Below are 16920 nucleotides of genomic sequence, written 5' to 3'. Positions count from 1 at the left end.
TATATATATATAAATAAATATATATACACACACATAGATACATATGTTTGCCTATTGGTGTATTGTTAGAAGCATAATCTTATGTACTGATTAGTGTTTCGATATTGATCAGACACCCAAAATGTTATAACTTTGCAAAGGAGTGAGGAAGCCCATCAACAAAACGTGAGTTCCTCACCCACTTTTCTCTATTCATTCATGCCCACTGATTTTTTTCAGGCAAATTCTGACCGAATGTCAGTTGTGTTAATGTCAGCTGTCTTGTGTGTGTTTCTTTCTACTACTAAATACATTTTGAACACTTAACCTCATTCTCAAATCTTAACCCCTGTTCTATTAAACGCCAATACTGTATATTAACATAGTTGTTTGAAGCGGAAAATAAGAAAACATGTTTGCCTCGAAAGAACTGACAATGGCAGTTGATAAAAAAGTCACTGCCCTAAAGCACCTCACTAATAAGATACTGGATGGCGGTGTTCTACATGCTGTGAAGCATCAAAAGTGAAACAGGAGGAGGAGGACGTCATGGAGAGCCGCGAGGGGAGGGGGAGACGTGACACTCATCAGTTCCCAGCATTGATGTCAGAAGGTAGGAATCTGCATCAAGAAGCCTCAGAACACCCATGATCATATCAATTTAGTGAACATTTAGCATTATGCAGGGAAAAAACATTCAGTGAGTGACAACCTATATAATATTTTTGCATGTTATTCAGAAATGTACTGCATGTGAAATGCCAGTGTTAGATGTGTGTGTGGGTGTATGTAGACATGTAGGGTCCAACAGGTTGAAGACAGACTTGGTCGTAAATGGCTAAGAAAAGAAAACGGGTTCACATCCATTACACCATTAAGGCAAGCTATCCTATATGTGTGACCCAAATTAGACTGAACCAGAACTAGATCAAAGAAAATAGGCTAGCTACTTGATCTCCTCTGTAGAAGAGTGCCCCTGATTCTCTCGGCCCATATCCCAAATGTGTTCAGCGTCTTCGGCCAGTGTGTGGATTCAGCCTACAGCCCTGAATTTCCTTTCAGGATTACTCTGCCATAGATGAAGCCTATACAAACTCTCTCTGTGCATGATATGTGGCAGCAGCCTTGTGTGCATTTTACGAGAACAGAGTGCTGAGTAATCAGTAATGGTGACCCTGCGTCCTCAGCTGAGCTTGATGATTGCGTCCTGATGTCAGTGTGTGCAATAGAGACGAATAGGCAGCACAGGGTTGACCACTGTTGTAGGTCATATTCAATAGTATAGCATCTATCTGCATAAATTGTGTAATAGTTGGCTAGGTGCCCTGCCTCTGAATGCTTTAGCAGTTGGTTTGGTCTCATGCTGAACGAAGCAGGTTATACTAGTATAGTAATAAAAATGGTTAATTGAGTGTAATTAAAGGAACACTCTGCCCATTTTCAACCAGCTTTGTATCATTAGAACATCAGTAATATATCAGAAAACTAAACGGTTTTGAAGTCTGTCATTTAATTTGACAGTTATTGACTGTTAAAGTGTGGACCAGTGACATCACTGGTCCACACTAACTCAAATGAATAACTCATTAACTCAAATCAACTCTCAATAACTGTCAAACTATTCACCATTCATCTAGTTTGACAGTTATTGAGAGTTGATTTGAGCTAATGAGTTATTCATTTGAGTTAGTGTGGACCAGTGATGTCACTGGTCCACACTTTAACACTCAATAACTGTCAAATTAAATGACAGACTTCAAAACAGTTTACAGTTTTCTGATATACTACTGATGTTCTAATGATACAAAGCTGGTTGAAAATGGGCAGAGTGTTCCTTTAAGTATTACCATAATAATAGCTGTTTACGAAATAGGCTAACTGATCTACTGCTGCTTCTTTCTAGTTATTCTGATGCTGCCTGTGATAAACTCGCCGTTTAAGAGATTATACACCCTATCTTCTGTTATAACAGCTATTATATAGTCACAACAACAATGAGAGTGACCAGCCAGCCTCAGAATTAATTTCACTTTAATGGCACACTTGCTGCACTCACTCTGCCAGGCCAGTAGAGCGCGCTGCACATCAACTGTGGGTAACGTCGTTTCGGAGAGGTTGTCATTGAAAACACCCTCTAAAAAGACAGGCTATGACATCATTTGCGCTTACATTAACACGTGGCCGGCAATTAAGCGTTTGATATGATATGATCTGATTTGGTCTGATCATGTTATGTTATCCTGTAGTATCATAATTGACTGCATGATAACCGTTTGTTTCCGTGTGATGTGATGTCAAAGCATGCTGGGGCCTGAGATGAGCATAGGGCCTGAGGCAATTCTTTTAGGTCAAGAGTGAGAGAGGCCTCGGCTGTCACTCAATTCATTAAAGGAATAAAGAGCATGCAGTAGTTTAATGAGTTAGTTGGGCTTATTAGTTTAATATTTAAGCGTCAGTGACACCATGACTCGAGAGTATATTATAAGCGCAGTAGTTTGCAAAAAAGTCACGTCCACCCCTCCCTCTGTTTCCTCTCTTTTTTTCTCTCTCCCTCTCTCTATTTCTCTCCATCTCCCCTCTATCTCTGATTGGCTTTCTCCAAAGATAATTGGAGGCAAAATTTGATATGCTCAATGTCATGGACAGGAATGAGGTTTCACCAGCGTCTGCTGCTGCCACCATGAACAAGAAGGCGGCGGGCGCCAGTGGATGCAGCCACATCAGCGCGCCCAAATCTGCCGCCGCGTCCAAATGCACAAGAAGCAACAGCAAGAACTGCCTGGACTCGCTCTCTGCTGGCGCACCGAGCAGCGCTAAGCAGCCCGGTGCAGCAGGGGCCAGCAACGTCGTGATGGACGAGACGGAAGACGGGGAAGAGGAGTCCAAGTTTCAGCACCCGCGGCTGCGCCGAGCCGGGGGGAGCGGCAGCGGCGGCGGCGGTGGAGGAGGAGGAGGCGGCGGCAGTATCCGGATGAAGAACTTTACGCCAGGAGGGGGAGCCGCGTCCGCGTGTAGCACGGCTGCTTCCAGCAGGAGGAATTCCACCAAGAGCCTGGTGCACACACCAGAGGACGCTGCTGCCGCCCCACGGCCCACTGCTGCCTCCAGAGCTGCCCAGACCCAGACACCCTGTCCGGGCGACGCTGCCCGGCGCAGCGACACCAGCAGCAGAGCACCTGGGGCGGAAGCGTCCGGAGCAGCGGTCGCCGCGGTAGAGGTTTCAAACGATGGTTGCAACAGTGTCGCTCCCGTTTCCAGCATGAAATGCAACAAAAACGGAGAATGCAGGAGGGGCTCGGGCACCGGGAGCCTGCGCTCAATCATCTCCAAGCACGAGAAGCAGACGGGAGGGTCGGGGAGGGCCGAGGACGGAGGGAGCGCCAAGCGAGGAGCCTGTAACTCGAGCACCGCCAGCATGGATGGCTCCATCACGCCAGGTGGGTCCCTGGCCGGGGGGCAGGGAGGGGACGGCGCAAACCCCGGCGTTACCCCTGTGACCACCGGTGTCCCCGAGAAAAGGGACTCCAAGGTGTCCTTCTCTAACGCACCGAGCCGGAAAGCCTCCTCCTCACTTCTTGGCCCAACTCCGACTCAGAGCCAGCAACCCAGGAACTCTGTCACTTTCCAGAAGCCGGAGGATGGACCCCAAATTGTGGCCGCCGATGATGCGGGATCTGGGGACGGCCAAGGCAGCTTCATGGAGCGGCAGTTTAGTAGTATGCTGCAGCCTGGAGTTAACAAATTCTCCTTACGCGTGTATGGTAGTCAAAAAGCAGTGGAGAGGGAGCAGGAGAGGGTTAAATCAGCTGGAAAATGGATTATCCACCCTTACAGCGATTTCAGGTAAGAGCTGGGACTATTGGTTGCACGTTTATCATGCAGGGTGCGGGCCTCATCACTAGCGCCTAACTTACTTTATATAAGGTGACCACTGAGCACACACATGCCCAGTGTTAGGCTATGGCTGATTATTGACCCCATGCCTTATTCTTGAATCGATGTGGATTTAAATGCATGCACTGAAACTGAAACGTGTTGCCATCATCTCCAAAACAACCTGTTGCCAGGCGTTTTGACTGTAGGAAACAGTGTCCTTTCAAGGTTGTAAACAAATCCGGTTCCAGTCTGTAGCATGTCTAGGATGCTCAACAAGCCTGGCCTGCTAATTCATCTCGATTTAGGGTTGCAGTGTGCCCACAGTTAACACAAGGAGAACGCTCTAACGCTGATTTGAGCTATTTAAAATGCGGCTATTTAAAGATCGGATAGCCTAATTGCTCGTTGTAGTATAGGCTATATGCTCTGCGACAAGCGCGCCGTGCTGAGGATGGATGTGTGTGTGTGTGTGTGTGTGTGTGTGTGTGTGTGTGTGTGATGCACTCAGTAACGGAATGTCACCTTGAGCCAAGTGTGCGAAAAAACCTCAAGCATGCTCACTGGAGACATGTCCGCCTGTACGACTCCCCGGATCCTGCATTTTAACGACGAATTATAGAAAGAAAGAACAAAGCGACAACCAAAGATGTTCGTCTATTTTTGCCACACACACCTATTTAATTGGTAAAGATAAAGATTCACATGGCTTAGGCGTATTGTGGTGAATTAGCATAGGCTATTTGTTCGAGATGCATTGCATTTATTTCATGTTTTACGAGCCAATTTAAATGAATTTATGGGTCAGAAAAAATTAGTAGGTTACTCTCTCTGGCTAGACGGTGGCTTCAGCACCGCGCCGAGTGGACAGCTCCGGTCTAGAGACAGAGTAGGTCTGTGTGCGCACGTTGGACCGCTGCCTTCTACCCATCCCTATATTTGTATCACATAACGCCGAGTCAGGTCGACTAGAGGGATAAACTTGAGACATATTCAACAGTAGAAACGTACTTTGTGACGACAAGCCACTTTAGGAGACTTTTTAACACACAAACTCCAGAGTTGCAGGCAGTCGCACTCGTCCCCCATGATTCATAATGCTAATTGCTGTAGCATATTATATATAGTGACTGAAATATCAAAGCTGCTCCAGACCAGACGTTATCAGCGGGGAGGTTGGAGTGGAGTCAGAGCTTGTTGCGTTGCATAAGTCGCAGTGTAAAGTAATGACTCAGCGCTGCACCTGTCCTGCAGAGATTCCTCTGACGGCCTCACACACACCTCACTCCTTTGATGTGGCTGTCCCGCTCCGCTCCGCTCCGCCCCTGCCGGCTGCCGTCACTACTCACAATTATTATGGGCTGGCCTAGCCTCACAAAGCGGGGATGTGTACTACACTACACAGGTTGTTTTGGCCGGTTTGAGCTCCTATAGTCTTTAGGTTAGAAACTCGGATGCAACTCCCACGTATTTTGTTTTTATAAGCATCAAAACAATGATCAAAACCTTGCTTGGAGAGCACATTTGGTTCAGTGATAGAAATCACACAAGTCCAACCTTAGAAAAAGATACAACCCATTATATTAGCCATATCATGTTTTTTTCCCGTTGTTCCTTCATTGTATTCATTCACTCATTCATTCTAATTAGGGAAATGGTTTATAACCAATGAAATGACTCTCCTCTCATAATAATGCCTTTATCTGCATATCATTTATTTAATCTTGAAGACATGAGTTCAGCAGAATTGCTCTTGCTCATTATACTGTACTATGCTTGTCCAGGCAAGATCCGGCAGACACTTTCCTGCCTGGAGTTACAGTTAGGAAGTCTCTTGTGCCTATCGGTTTTCCACAGCAACTCCCTTCTCTTATCGGACTCTATTTTTGTCTCCTTCCCTTCCCCATTTCCCCCCTCCTGTACTACACACACACACACACGCACACGCACACGTACACGCACATGCACACGCACACACACACACACACACACACACACACACACACACACACTCCTGTACTACACACACACACACACACACACACACACACACACTGCCACGTGCACATGCACCGGCGCACACACACATGCCTATCAGGTTCTACTGGGATTTCACAATGCTGCTGTTTATGGTGGGCAACCTGATCATCATCCCTGTGGGCATCACCTTCTTCAAGGACGAGACCACCACGCCCTGGATCATCTTCAACGTGGTCTCCGACACCTTCTTCCTCATGGACCTGGTCCTCAACTTTCGCACTGGAATCATCATCGAGGACAACACGGACATCATTTTGGACCCTAAAACCATCAAGATGAAGTACCTAAAGACTTGGTTCATAGTAGACTTTGTCTCCTCCATCCCTGTGGATTATATCTTCCTCATTGTGGAGCAAGGGATCGACTCGGAGGTGTACAAGACGGCCCGCGCCCTGAGGATCGTCCGCTTCACCAAAATCCTGAGCCTCCTGAGGTTGCTGAGGCTCTCCAGACTAATACGCTACATCCACCAATGGGAAGAGGTAAGAGGAGCACGCTGACACAACGGTCCCTTCGTCAAAATTGTAGTGACTATCCAAAGAAATAGTCTGCACACGTTGCTGAAAATCACATCTTGTTTTTTTCTTATAGCATTAGCAAAATAGGCTTGTAAAAGGAGTGAACAATGCGTTTCGCCTGTTGCTTCCTCAGGTTCGCTTATATTGATTGCACCATTGCATCGCAGGTGTTTAAAAACACTCAGGTCCATATTGAATCCACATCACATGCATGATCACACCATCAGGTACTATCTATATATATATATTACAATTACAAGATTATAATACATACAAAAGACCCCCAAAAATAGTATACAAAAGGAGTATTAGGCTCCAGTAGATTACACTTGAGTAACAGAGAACCCATTCAAATCAATGACATCAATGAAATAGTAATTATGACCCGACTACCAGTACTTCCCTTAATCTATTATGCAGAAGGGAGGGGTCAGTGTCAGACAAAGGCTATAAAGTGGCTAATAGCTGTGCCTAATATCACACCTTTGTATTTGCAATTGTTTTGATTCCAGTCACACACACATGCAGGGCTCACAGGCACAGAGGTGTCTGATGCAAGGTCACTCCAATATGCCGATGTTGGCCAGTGATCAAACCAACAGTCTGCCTCTGTGTCTGTGTGAGCCGTTCTGCTCTCCTGGGCCCGGAGCCTGGACGTCGATGTTCTCACCTGCCTCCTGCTGGTGAGAACTGTATAATATTGGCGCCGGGGCCCGGGCTGCGTAAGCTTTTAGCAAACTTCCCATTCTAATTACCGTAATTGTCATCTCCTCGCCTGACCCGGTAGTCCCACAGGGTCGGCATGGGTCGGTCTGATAAGCAGCCCTATTAACAGGGCAAACACCGTTAATCAATTAATGGACCAGAGGAAGAGCAGGTGCGGTAGAGGATGGTGATAATGTGCGACACCAGGGGCCCCGTTTTGCGGTTATAAATCCGGCTAATTGTTCATCTAAAAGCATTGGAGAGGCTCTGCGAGCAGGCGTTCCCTCAGGGGGTTCGACCGGGAGTCTTTCAATGTGGCCTTGGGCTGCTGTTGCTAGGTAGAATCTGCTCCTCCCGGACGGATCTCTGTCCGTTGACTCCCCGCCCCGGCCCATTTCGATTCACTCTCTCTGTGTTCTCTGTGTTGCACGCACTGCGTCGGGCCCCCCTGCTCCTCCAGTCTCTCCTTGGACTCCTTTCCTCACATCAAGGAGAGCGGCCTGGGGGACGGGAGGTCCAGTGGTGTGATGCGATCACTCGACTTTTCCGCTTGTGCCGGGTACCATCAGCCTGGTGTTGGCATTTTGCAGTGGTGAGCTGCGCAGTGGGGCCCGGCTGCTCACTTGACCTTTGGATAATTGGATTTCTGGAGACATGATGTGATATACACACACACACATACGCACACACACACACACGCACACACACACAGAGTGATGCATGATGGGAAGTGATACTTGGCATGCATGGAGGATGAGGGCTGAGCAGTGGCCCAGAGTTAAAGAGACACTGACAGAGGCAGATGTACCTCCTGATGCCCGGTTCCAAATCCTCTGATGCCTTCCTTACATAATCAGTCTTCGGTTTATATTTGGACGAGCAAGGGTCTCTAAATGATCTTATCTACACTATAAAGCCAGCAGTGTGTGTGTGTGTGTGTGTGTGTGTGTGTGTGTGTGTGTGTGTGTGTGTGTGCGTGTGTGCGCGTGCGCGCGTGCGTGCGTGCGTGTCTGTCCGTCCTTCGCATAACTGGAGAACCGTTCGCTGGATCGACTTCAAACTTGGGGAGTGTTAGGTGGACCTGATGGAGTGCAGTGCCGCATTTCCTGCAATTTGGACAAACGCATAGTCATAGCGCCACCTAGGGCAAAACAAAAAGCGGTTTATCTTGAGAGCCGTTTGTCCGAACGACTTAGGGGAGTGCGCTGCTGGGAACCCGACAAGAGTGCCGTGCCAAATTCTGTGCAGGTCAACCAATCAGAACACGGCTTTCACATTATTGAGAACCGATCAACTTCAAACTTGGCATGGAGACCGGAAAATTTTTTTGGGGGAGGGGGGAGGGGAGTGGTGCAAGCAGGGGGAGGATGGGAGGTGAAGAGACACTAGTCTAACTAATATAAAGCAAGGAATCACTGTATGTATGTATGTGTGTGTGTGTGTGTGTGTGTGTGTGTGTGTGTGTGTGTGTGTGTGTGTGTGTGTGTGTGTGTGTGTGTGTGTGTGTGTGTGTGTGTGTGTGTGTGTGTGTGTGTGTCAGGGCCACTGGAAGTCACTTTAAGCAGGGGGTACTGGGAGGAAGGGACATTTTTTTTGACATTTTTTAGCCATATTTAGAGGAATATCTCATTTTAAATTAACATTAGGATTATACTGTTGCAATGTAATTATTCAGTATTTTCTCCTTTTCCCACTCATTCAGAGCAAAGGGGGAGATATATAGCATGATGATAATGCTCTATATCTCCCCATTTGCTCTGAATACACCAGTTAACATGACACAGAGTTAACGTCATAGAAATATTATCTGCAAACATAATGACTAGACTAATTATTCTGATCTGAATGGCAATGATTATATCAGAAACATTGACTCCTCTCTTTGCTGTATAGTGGGAGGTGCATTTGTGTGTGTGTGTGTGTGTGTGTGTGTGTGTGTGTGTGTGTGTGTGTGTGTGTGTGTGTGTGTGTGTGTGTGTGTGTGTGTGTGTGTGTGTGTTTGTCTGTGTGTGTCCTTCGCATATCTCGAGAAGTCTTCGTCTGATCGACTTCGCACTTGGCGGGTGACCCGAGGAAGTCCAATGTCGGATTTGGTGCAATTGAATCAACTTTGAATAAAGAAGTGAACAGCGCTCTGTGCAGGGCAGAGCGAACAGCAGCTAGCCAGTGGTGTTGTAGTCTATGTGATAACGCTCCAGGATTTCCGCATACCCACTTACAAGGACACATAACAATATAGCTTTGTGACAGAACTTTCACTTCAGTGTTTTTCTTTGACAAATACCGTTAAGGTCATAGGTGATAAACAGCCCGAAGCGTAATGGAGGAGAGCTGAGGTGACTGCTTCTGCTGCTGCATTCAGGGGCTGCTGCGTGGCTCGGAAATATGATCTCCTGGGAAATCTCAACAAAACGGAGCCTGTTACAAACCTTTTTTTCTGGATTGTTCTCCCATTTTCTCCCCAATTGTACAATTCCCCCTGCTGTCCCGGTCGTTGCTCCACCACCACTCTGCCGATCTGGGGAGAGTTGTAGACTAGCACATGCTTCCTCCAATACATGTGCAGTTGCCAGCCACTTCTTTTCACCTGACAGTGAGGAGTTTCACCGGCAGGACGTATGTAGCACATGGGAGGATCATGCCATTCCCCCCAGGTCCCCTCTTCCCCGAACACACCAGACCAGAGGAGGCACTAAAGTGCAGTGACCAGGACTCGTACCCCACCGGCTTCCCACCCGCAGACACGGCCAATTGACTCTGTAGGAACATCTGACCAAGCCGGAAGTACCGCTAAGGGGAATTGAACCCGGGTCTCTGTGGTGGTGCACACTGCCCCAAAATGTTTTGTTTTGTTTTGTTTGTTTTGTTTTCTGTACCTGTTGTTTTATTTGAGGAACTGATCAGCACACAACTGCTGTGCAGAATACATAGGATAAGATGCACATCAGCCTTGTAGATTTTGTCTTAGCTCATTTATTAACAACAAATAACATCTCATGACTAAACTTTGAATTAATTATTCACGTCATCATCATATCATGATGAGTAATATTATGGTGTCAGTGTAACTACAATAAAATAAGTTTTGCAGGTGGAAGGCATCTCCTCCATTCACACTTCCATTCATAAAATTCACCATGTGCGCTCTGCTCTGTCTGTGTTATGGAGTGCGGAACGTGGTGGCTTCCAGGGGCCTTGAGTTTGGCTGTGGCCCATGACCTAGACCTGACCTGACCTAGACCTGACCTGACCTAGACCTGTCACCTGACCTCACCTAGACCTCACCTAGACCTGACCTCACCTAGACCTGACCTCACCTAGACCTGACCTCGCCTAGACCTGACCTCACCTAGACCTGACCTAGTCTCGCTAGCCAGCCTCTCTTCCTTTCTGTCAGAGAGTCTGGCGTCGCGGAAACAGGCACGGGGATCAGCCCGCCCCTGCTCTAAAGCTGCTCTCCCATTCGAGCGGCTGTTTCGGTGGCAGCAGGATATCCGCTCCCCCGCTTGCAAGCTCTGTCACGCTCTGTCATTGGCTCCGACCATATGTCAATCAGATCGGCTTCCGCTCCCATGGCATGTGTCGCTGTAATGCTCCCGGCCGCCGAACAACGCTAACTAGCTAGCGTAGAAAGCTAACGGCAGAAATCTATGGGCTAACTCGTTGCTACATGCTGAAAATGGCAAGTTTTGAAGAAGATATGGATTGTGCAATAAAGAAGGCCTGCTCGGCACTTTCGGTGGATGGTTGTAAAGATATCCAGAGAATATGTTTAGAACATTTGCTAACAGTCTAACAGTCTGTCTTTATGCCTGTGCGCTCTCCTCCCGTCTAAATGTTCCGCCGACACAAGTTCCACCCCAAAACTATTTTCCAAGGGCACTAACGTTAAGCACCGCCCAAGACGAAGCTGATTGGTTAACCCAAACAGAGCATTTTCTTCGCAATCCCACAATGGAAACCTGCGACGCCAGACTCTCTGACAGAAAGGAAGAGAGGCTGGCTAGCGAGACTAGACTGACCTCACCTACCAACTAACACAGTTGCTTGAGGGCCATTTCCCCGGCTTGACAGTTAACATTATACAGGGTTGCTGTTTCTTTACTTAATCCAAGAGGATAGGCGGTGTAGAAATGCAGGAGATTTGTCTTATATCACTTTTCTTTCCCTCATGGAGGACCTCAGAAAAAAGTAAAGTTGTAAAGTTTCAGTAACTTACATGGTGCTGTCCAAGGTGCTGAACACCTCGATCTATTGTACTATAGTGATCATGAGGCTTCACCTTTAGACTTTCTCCTATCCATCCTGGAACAGATTTGACAAATGAGAGTATTTTGTACTTGCTGATTGATACAAAGCGACTGTGAAAATCCCATAAAGGTTAAAGTGGCATTTAGACAGATCAGCATGCATGATGTTCAATTCATGTCCAATCCCATTCCTCACCAAGATCTATCACAGAGTATCACCTCTACCTCAGTTGCACTGAGTAAGAAATTACCCACTTTTCATATCGAAGACATTCCTTCTAGGGGTGGGAATCGCTGAGTAGCTCACGATACGATATCGTCACGATACTTGGCCCTCGATAACGATATTATCACGATACAGCGATACTGCGATAATCGATATATTGGAAGACGATACATCACGATACCTGTGTAACTGAAGAGAAAAAAATACCCCTAAAAGGCAAGAAGCAGGTATTATGTATTTATTAGCAGAATTGACATGAACTCTCTGAGTTCACTCACTCACTCATACCATTTTCGATACCACAGAGGAAAAGTTACACATTAAGTCTTTTTATTATTATTATTAAACAAAAGAAAACCTATATAACCTACCTACCTATATAATTTCTAAAAGTAGATATTAATGATCAAACATTTCCATTCATGTAGCCTACAGTATTTATGTTTTTGTTTCAACTACAAACATAAATAAACGTCAACTCGAAACTATGTTTGAACTACCACACACAGCATAATATTTTAGCCTGTTTATTTATTAAAAAAAAAAAAAAAAAAAAAAAAAAAAAAAAAAAAATTTTTTTTAAATAAACATATCGATACTTGGTGCCAGTGTATCGATAACGTATCGCAAGTGGAAATATCGCGATACCGTGAGTATCGATATTTTGTCCCACCCCTAATTCCTTCATAGTAGACTCTTAGGGCTAACGTACACCGCCTCCGGAACCGATGCGGTGCGGCCCCCGGTACGGCTGCGAACAGACCCACACTCATGTCATCTGTCAGACCTATGCGGGATCCGACAAAAATAGAACAGGTGCGTAATGTTTCCGACCGTACCGCATGCATCGCCCATCAGTTAACATGGGCAAGAGAGAGTCGATACGGCCGGTTTTGCCGGATCCGCAACGCAGCCGTAACGCATCTGGTGTAACGTCGCCTGTTAAACAACCGTCAAGCAACAAAGAGTTTGTTGAAGTGAGTCCAGTGATAGATGGTTGGCTGAAGTGACTGTCATGTGACTGAAGATGATTGATGTCTGAGATGACAGAGACTATCGGTTGTTAAGGATCATGATGCCCCCCTGTCCATCACTGTGAGTGAATGAGTGAGTGGGTGAGTGTGCGTGACGTGTGTGTGTGTGTGTGTGTGTGTGTGTGTGTGTGACTAACTGATTGACTGTGTGTGTGTGTGTGTGTGTGTGTGTGTGTGTGTGTGTGTGCGTGTGTGTGTGTGTGACGTGTGTGTGTGTGTGTGTGTGTGTGTGTGACTGTGTGTGTGTGTGTGTGTGTGTGTGTGACTGACTGACTGACTGACTGACTGACTGTGTGTGTGTGTGTGTGTGTGTGTGTGTGTGTGTGGTGTGCGTGTGTGACGTGTGTGCGTGCGTGCGTGTGTGTGTGTGTGTGTGTGCGTGCGTGCGTGCGTGTGTGTGTGTGTGCCCGCGTGTGTGTGTGTGTGTGTGTGTGTGTGCGTGCGTGCGTGTGCGTGCGTGCGTGTGTGTGTGTGCGTGCGTGTGTGTGTGTGTGTGTGTGACGTGTGTGTGCGTGCGTGTGTGTGTGTGCGTGACGTGTGTGACGTGTTGGCGTGTCTGTCTTGTTAGCGTGCCTGCAAGCTTGCGTGAGTGTTTTGTGTGTGTTGCTGGGCTGCGTGTGTGTCTGTGTGTGTGTGTGTGTGTGTGTGTGTGTGTGTGTGTGTGTGTGTGTGTGTGTGTGTGTGTGTGTGTGTGTGTGTGTGTGTGTTGCTGGGCTGCGTGTGTGTGTACATGTCAGCGCTCTGATTGATGTGTGGTGTCTCTCTGGAACAACTGTCTCGCCTGTTCCTGCTGTGTTGGATTGGGGACTGATGGGAACCTGTATCCCCTCCTCGTTAATCAAACTCGGTGTGATCCGAGGGGAAAACAGTCTAGGCTCTGTTGCTGACCGGACGGCCAACTCCGCACCCTCTGTCTCTGGCACTGTGAAATGAATTTCCTAAACCCTTCTTAAGCAGTTGACGGAGTAGAAATAACAGAAGCTAAAAGAAAACAGTCTTCTTCACATATAAAAGCCATGTTCACTGAAATGTAACGATGACAGCATGACAGCATAAACCCTCTCACTCTTTAACTCTCCTCCCTGGGGCGTTTCCCCCCCATCTTGTTCCAGATCTTCCATATGACCTATGACCTGGCCAGTGCGGTGATGCGAATCTTTAACCTGATTGGCATGATGCTGCTGCTGTGTCACTGGGACGGCTGCCTCCAGTTCCTGGTTCCCATGCTGCAGGACTTCCCCTCCGACTGCTGGGTGTCCCTCAACAAGATGGTGGTAGGTGTCTATGCAAATTTTGATTGAAGTGTCTGACCATCATCAGAATACTGAACAATGAATATTTTGTGCCCATGATAAACTCTTTCCCAAAACCGTAAAATTAGAAACGAGAAACCAATGCTCCAGTAAATTATGTCATGAATAGAGGAAAAGGCCTTGATTCAGTGATTCATCTAAATGAGCTTTATTTAATTGTGAAGATACACATCAGAAAATGGGCTCATATCATATACCCGTCAAATCACATTTGTTGTGACAAAATTAATTCCACTTATTGCCCTCCCTGATAACATCACTCAATCGGTAACCCAGCACCAGTAGTATCGAAACTTCTCCTGTCAAACCAGTCCTGCATTCCCTCCTTTGTGAATACAGATCTAGGCTGACGTCATCAGGCCCGTACGCATCCAGCTAGATTGGGTCTGCCGGAGGGACACGATGAGGTGTGATGATTGGTTAAGAGGCTGGGTTTAGGGCCATCTGGCCGATCCATTCTAGCTAGCATCAACCCAGGGAGAGTGTATATTGTCTGACCAATGAGCCTTCGCCAATGGGCTTTTTATGTTATTATCACATTAATCAGCTGTCTGAAGGGGCTCTCGGTCCAACAGCACATTTGGGGGTTTGGGCTAATGGCCTCATGAGAGTGCAGGCTTTATTATTTCTCGCTTTGGGAGAGATTTAAAATCAAGACTAAATTCTATGGATCAGGATCAGACATAATAAATATGAGTACTGGAAATACTAAATGCAGGGTCAGCTTTGCGGTAATAGATACACACGATATAGATTGGATCAATAGGTGCATTTTCAAAACTGGACACCACTATTCCGAGAACCATCATCATTACCCTAAGACTTAGGCTAATGATAGTAGACGTTACTTAAGGCCCTACTGTAAGTAACGTCTATCACAATTCTACTATCGTGGATTTAGGATGAAAAGTCACAGTTTTAAATTGGTGAATCAATCCAATTGCTCCTATTATGCGTCTTCCGTAATAGACCCGAGGATATCGATGAAAAAGAAACGGAGCGGAAAAAGAGAGATTTAAGCAGCAGCAGCAGCAGCCACACCTCCACATCCCTCTTCCTGGCCACGGTGGGGCGATGACAGGGAAGATAAAAGAGCCAAACAGAGGGATGAGGGGGGGGGGGTGTATCTGGGCAGCTGTGCTCTTTGTTGCCACATCTCTCTCAGGGAGATAAAAGCTGCTTGTTTATAGGTCTATCTGTCAGCCCAGCCTTTTTTTTTTGCTGGGTGAGGGGAGACATAAGCTGGCCCAGCTACAAGGCAGGCAGCGGTCCAAACGACCATGTTTTAAATGGATTGGGTTCTGCTCCCCGACATCGCCAGGGGCCTGCCATGATGACAGTGTGTACTTTCTGTCTTATTTGTTGCCGTAAGATTAATTCCAGCTCAAACAAGTTAACATTGTGTTGAGAATACGTGTATTTTCTCCCCGTGTTGTTAAAGGGGAAGGCATTCCTCTTTGTGACTAGTATAGTACTGGTTAGGGGTGGGACAATATAAGATATGATCATCTATCACGATAATAAACACTCAAGATAATTGTATTGTACTGTATGTATCTATATATATCTATATACTGTATATCTATATATATATATATCTATATATATATATATATGTATATATATATATATGTATATATATATATATATATATATATATCTATATCTATATATATATATATATCTATATATATATATATATATATATATATATATATATATATATATATATATATATATCTACCATGCCTCAGTGGTTATATATATATATATCTACCGTGCCTCGGTGGTTTGCCCCTTGAGGTCACTTCGCGCGCTCGCAGACGCAGCTCGGTCAATCGAGCAATTGTGCGCCGCCGTGCCACGCCGGAATCGGCCGGCCAATTATACTAGTAAGATTTTACAAAACGTCTATGGTCAACCAAAGTCTCTTGCACACCTGAGAAGTCTTGTGGCAGGTGCATAGCTGGAGTAGAATCACTTGTCTTTACTTGCTCAAAAATGGAAAAACATCTATGGAAAAATGAATGGGGAATGAGATCCTTTAGTTAGGTCCCATGCCGAACCCGGAAGAGGGCACGACTTTGGCACTCTATCCACCTTATTTTTGAATGCCCCACTGTACAAATAATTGTGGGAACAAGTTCCGGTTTAACGTGACTTATTGTTGCAGCTTGCCATTTCCTTTGTTATACTCTGGCTGCAGACCCGAATTATAAACCGGAAACTGGAGTACGTTATAAAAGTTATAAATATAGTGACGTTATAAACAACTAACCAACGCTGGGGGTCCGTATGGAAACAGTGTTACTCGAAATGGTTAAAAGTTAAATCAATTTGGTCATTTAGTGGCGTTTTACTGCCATGTAACATAGCTAGCTAGCCGCTAACATTAGCAACAGTAGGCTGCGCACTGCGCTCTTAAAGGGATATTTATCGACGAGATTTCTGCCAAGCTGGACCTGATTAGTGATTTGCTCCGATCGCCCAGACGGGTGTCAAGCTGTCAGCAACAAGGCTGGGAGGATCACACCGGAAGAAAAACACATAGGCATCATGGCCGCTAGAAATAAGGTGGATACACTTCTAGACAGAGGGAGAGAGAGAGAGAGTGGCTGCAACCTTGTTCTGTATACAGTGCAGGAGTGTGAACTCCAGGATAGTGAAGTCCAGGGCTGACAGGCAATGAGCTAGTCTGGCAGGCCACTGACTCCATTCCTCTCCCCCCTCTGTATAATCAAGGACAGTCAGTCTCCAGAGAGCCCTCCCTCCCAAACTAACGGGCTATTCTGGCGTGGTACAGGCTGGCTACATCCACCTGAGACCCCCCCCCCCCCTATTGAGTGGATGACAACTCGTAACATTAGCCAGTGTGTTGCAGCCAGGCCCATCCATCAAGCCTAGCACCTTACAGAGGCCGCTGTACGCGTTGGTGGTCCGCAGGCCCACAGGGGGGAGTCGGGGGAGCCATGGAGGGCGTTG

At 46.4% G+C, this 16920-nt stretch overlaps 1 protein-coding gene across 1 annotated transcript in view; it reads left to right on the top strand.

Moving 5' to 3' along the window:
- Window positions 1–2605: 2605 nt before the first annotated feature.
- Window positions 2606–16920, top strand: part of LOC310796856 (potassium/sodium hyperpolarization-activated cyclic nucleotide-gated channel 2) — a gene marked incomplete at both ends in the record, with an annotated part of 36514 nt that continues 22199 nt past the window's right edge. Inside the window, 3 exons of the mRNA XM_083659084.1 lie at window positions 2606–3822; window positions 5951–6374; window positions 13738–13899. Of these exons, the coding sequence (XP_083515210.1) occupies window positions 2606–3822; window positions 5951–6374; window positions 13738–13899 (1803 nt within the window). The remainder of the gene's footprint in view (window positions 3823–5950; window positions 6375–13737; window positions 13900–16920) is intronic.

This window comes from Poromitra crassiceps (genome assembly GCF_964638095.1).
Source record: "Poromitra crassiceps genome assembly, chromosome: 23".
Lineage (NCBI taxonomy): Eukaryota > Metazoa > Chordata > Actinopteri > Beryciformes > Melamphaidae > Poromitra > Poromitra crassiceps.
Note: the sequence above shows the minus strand (reverse complement) of the source record. Positions and strands in the feature narration are given on the sequence as shown.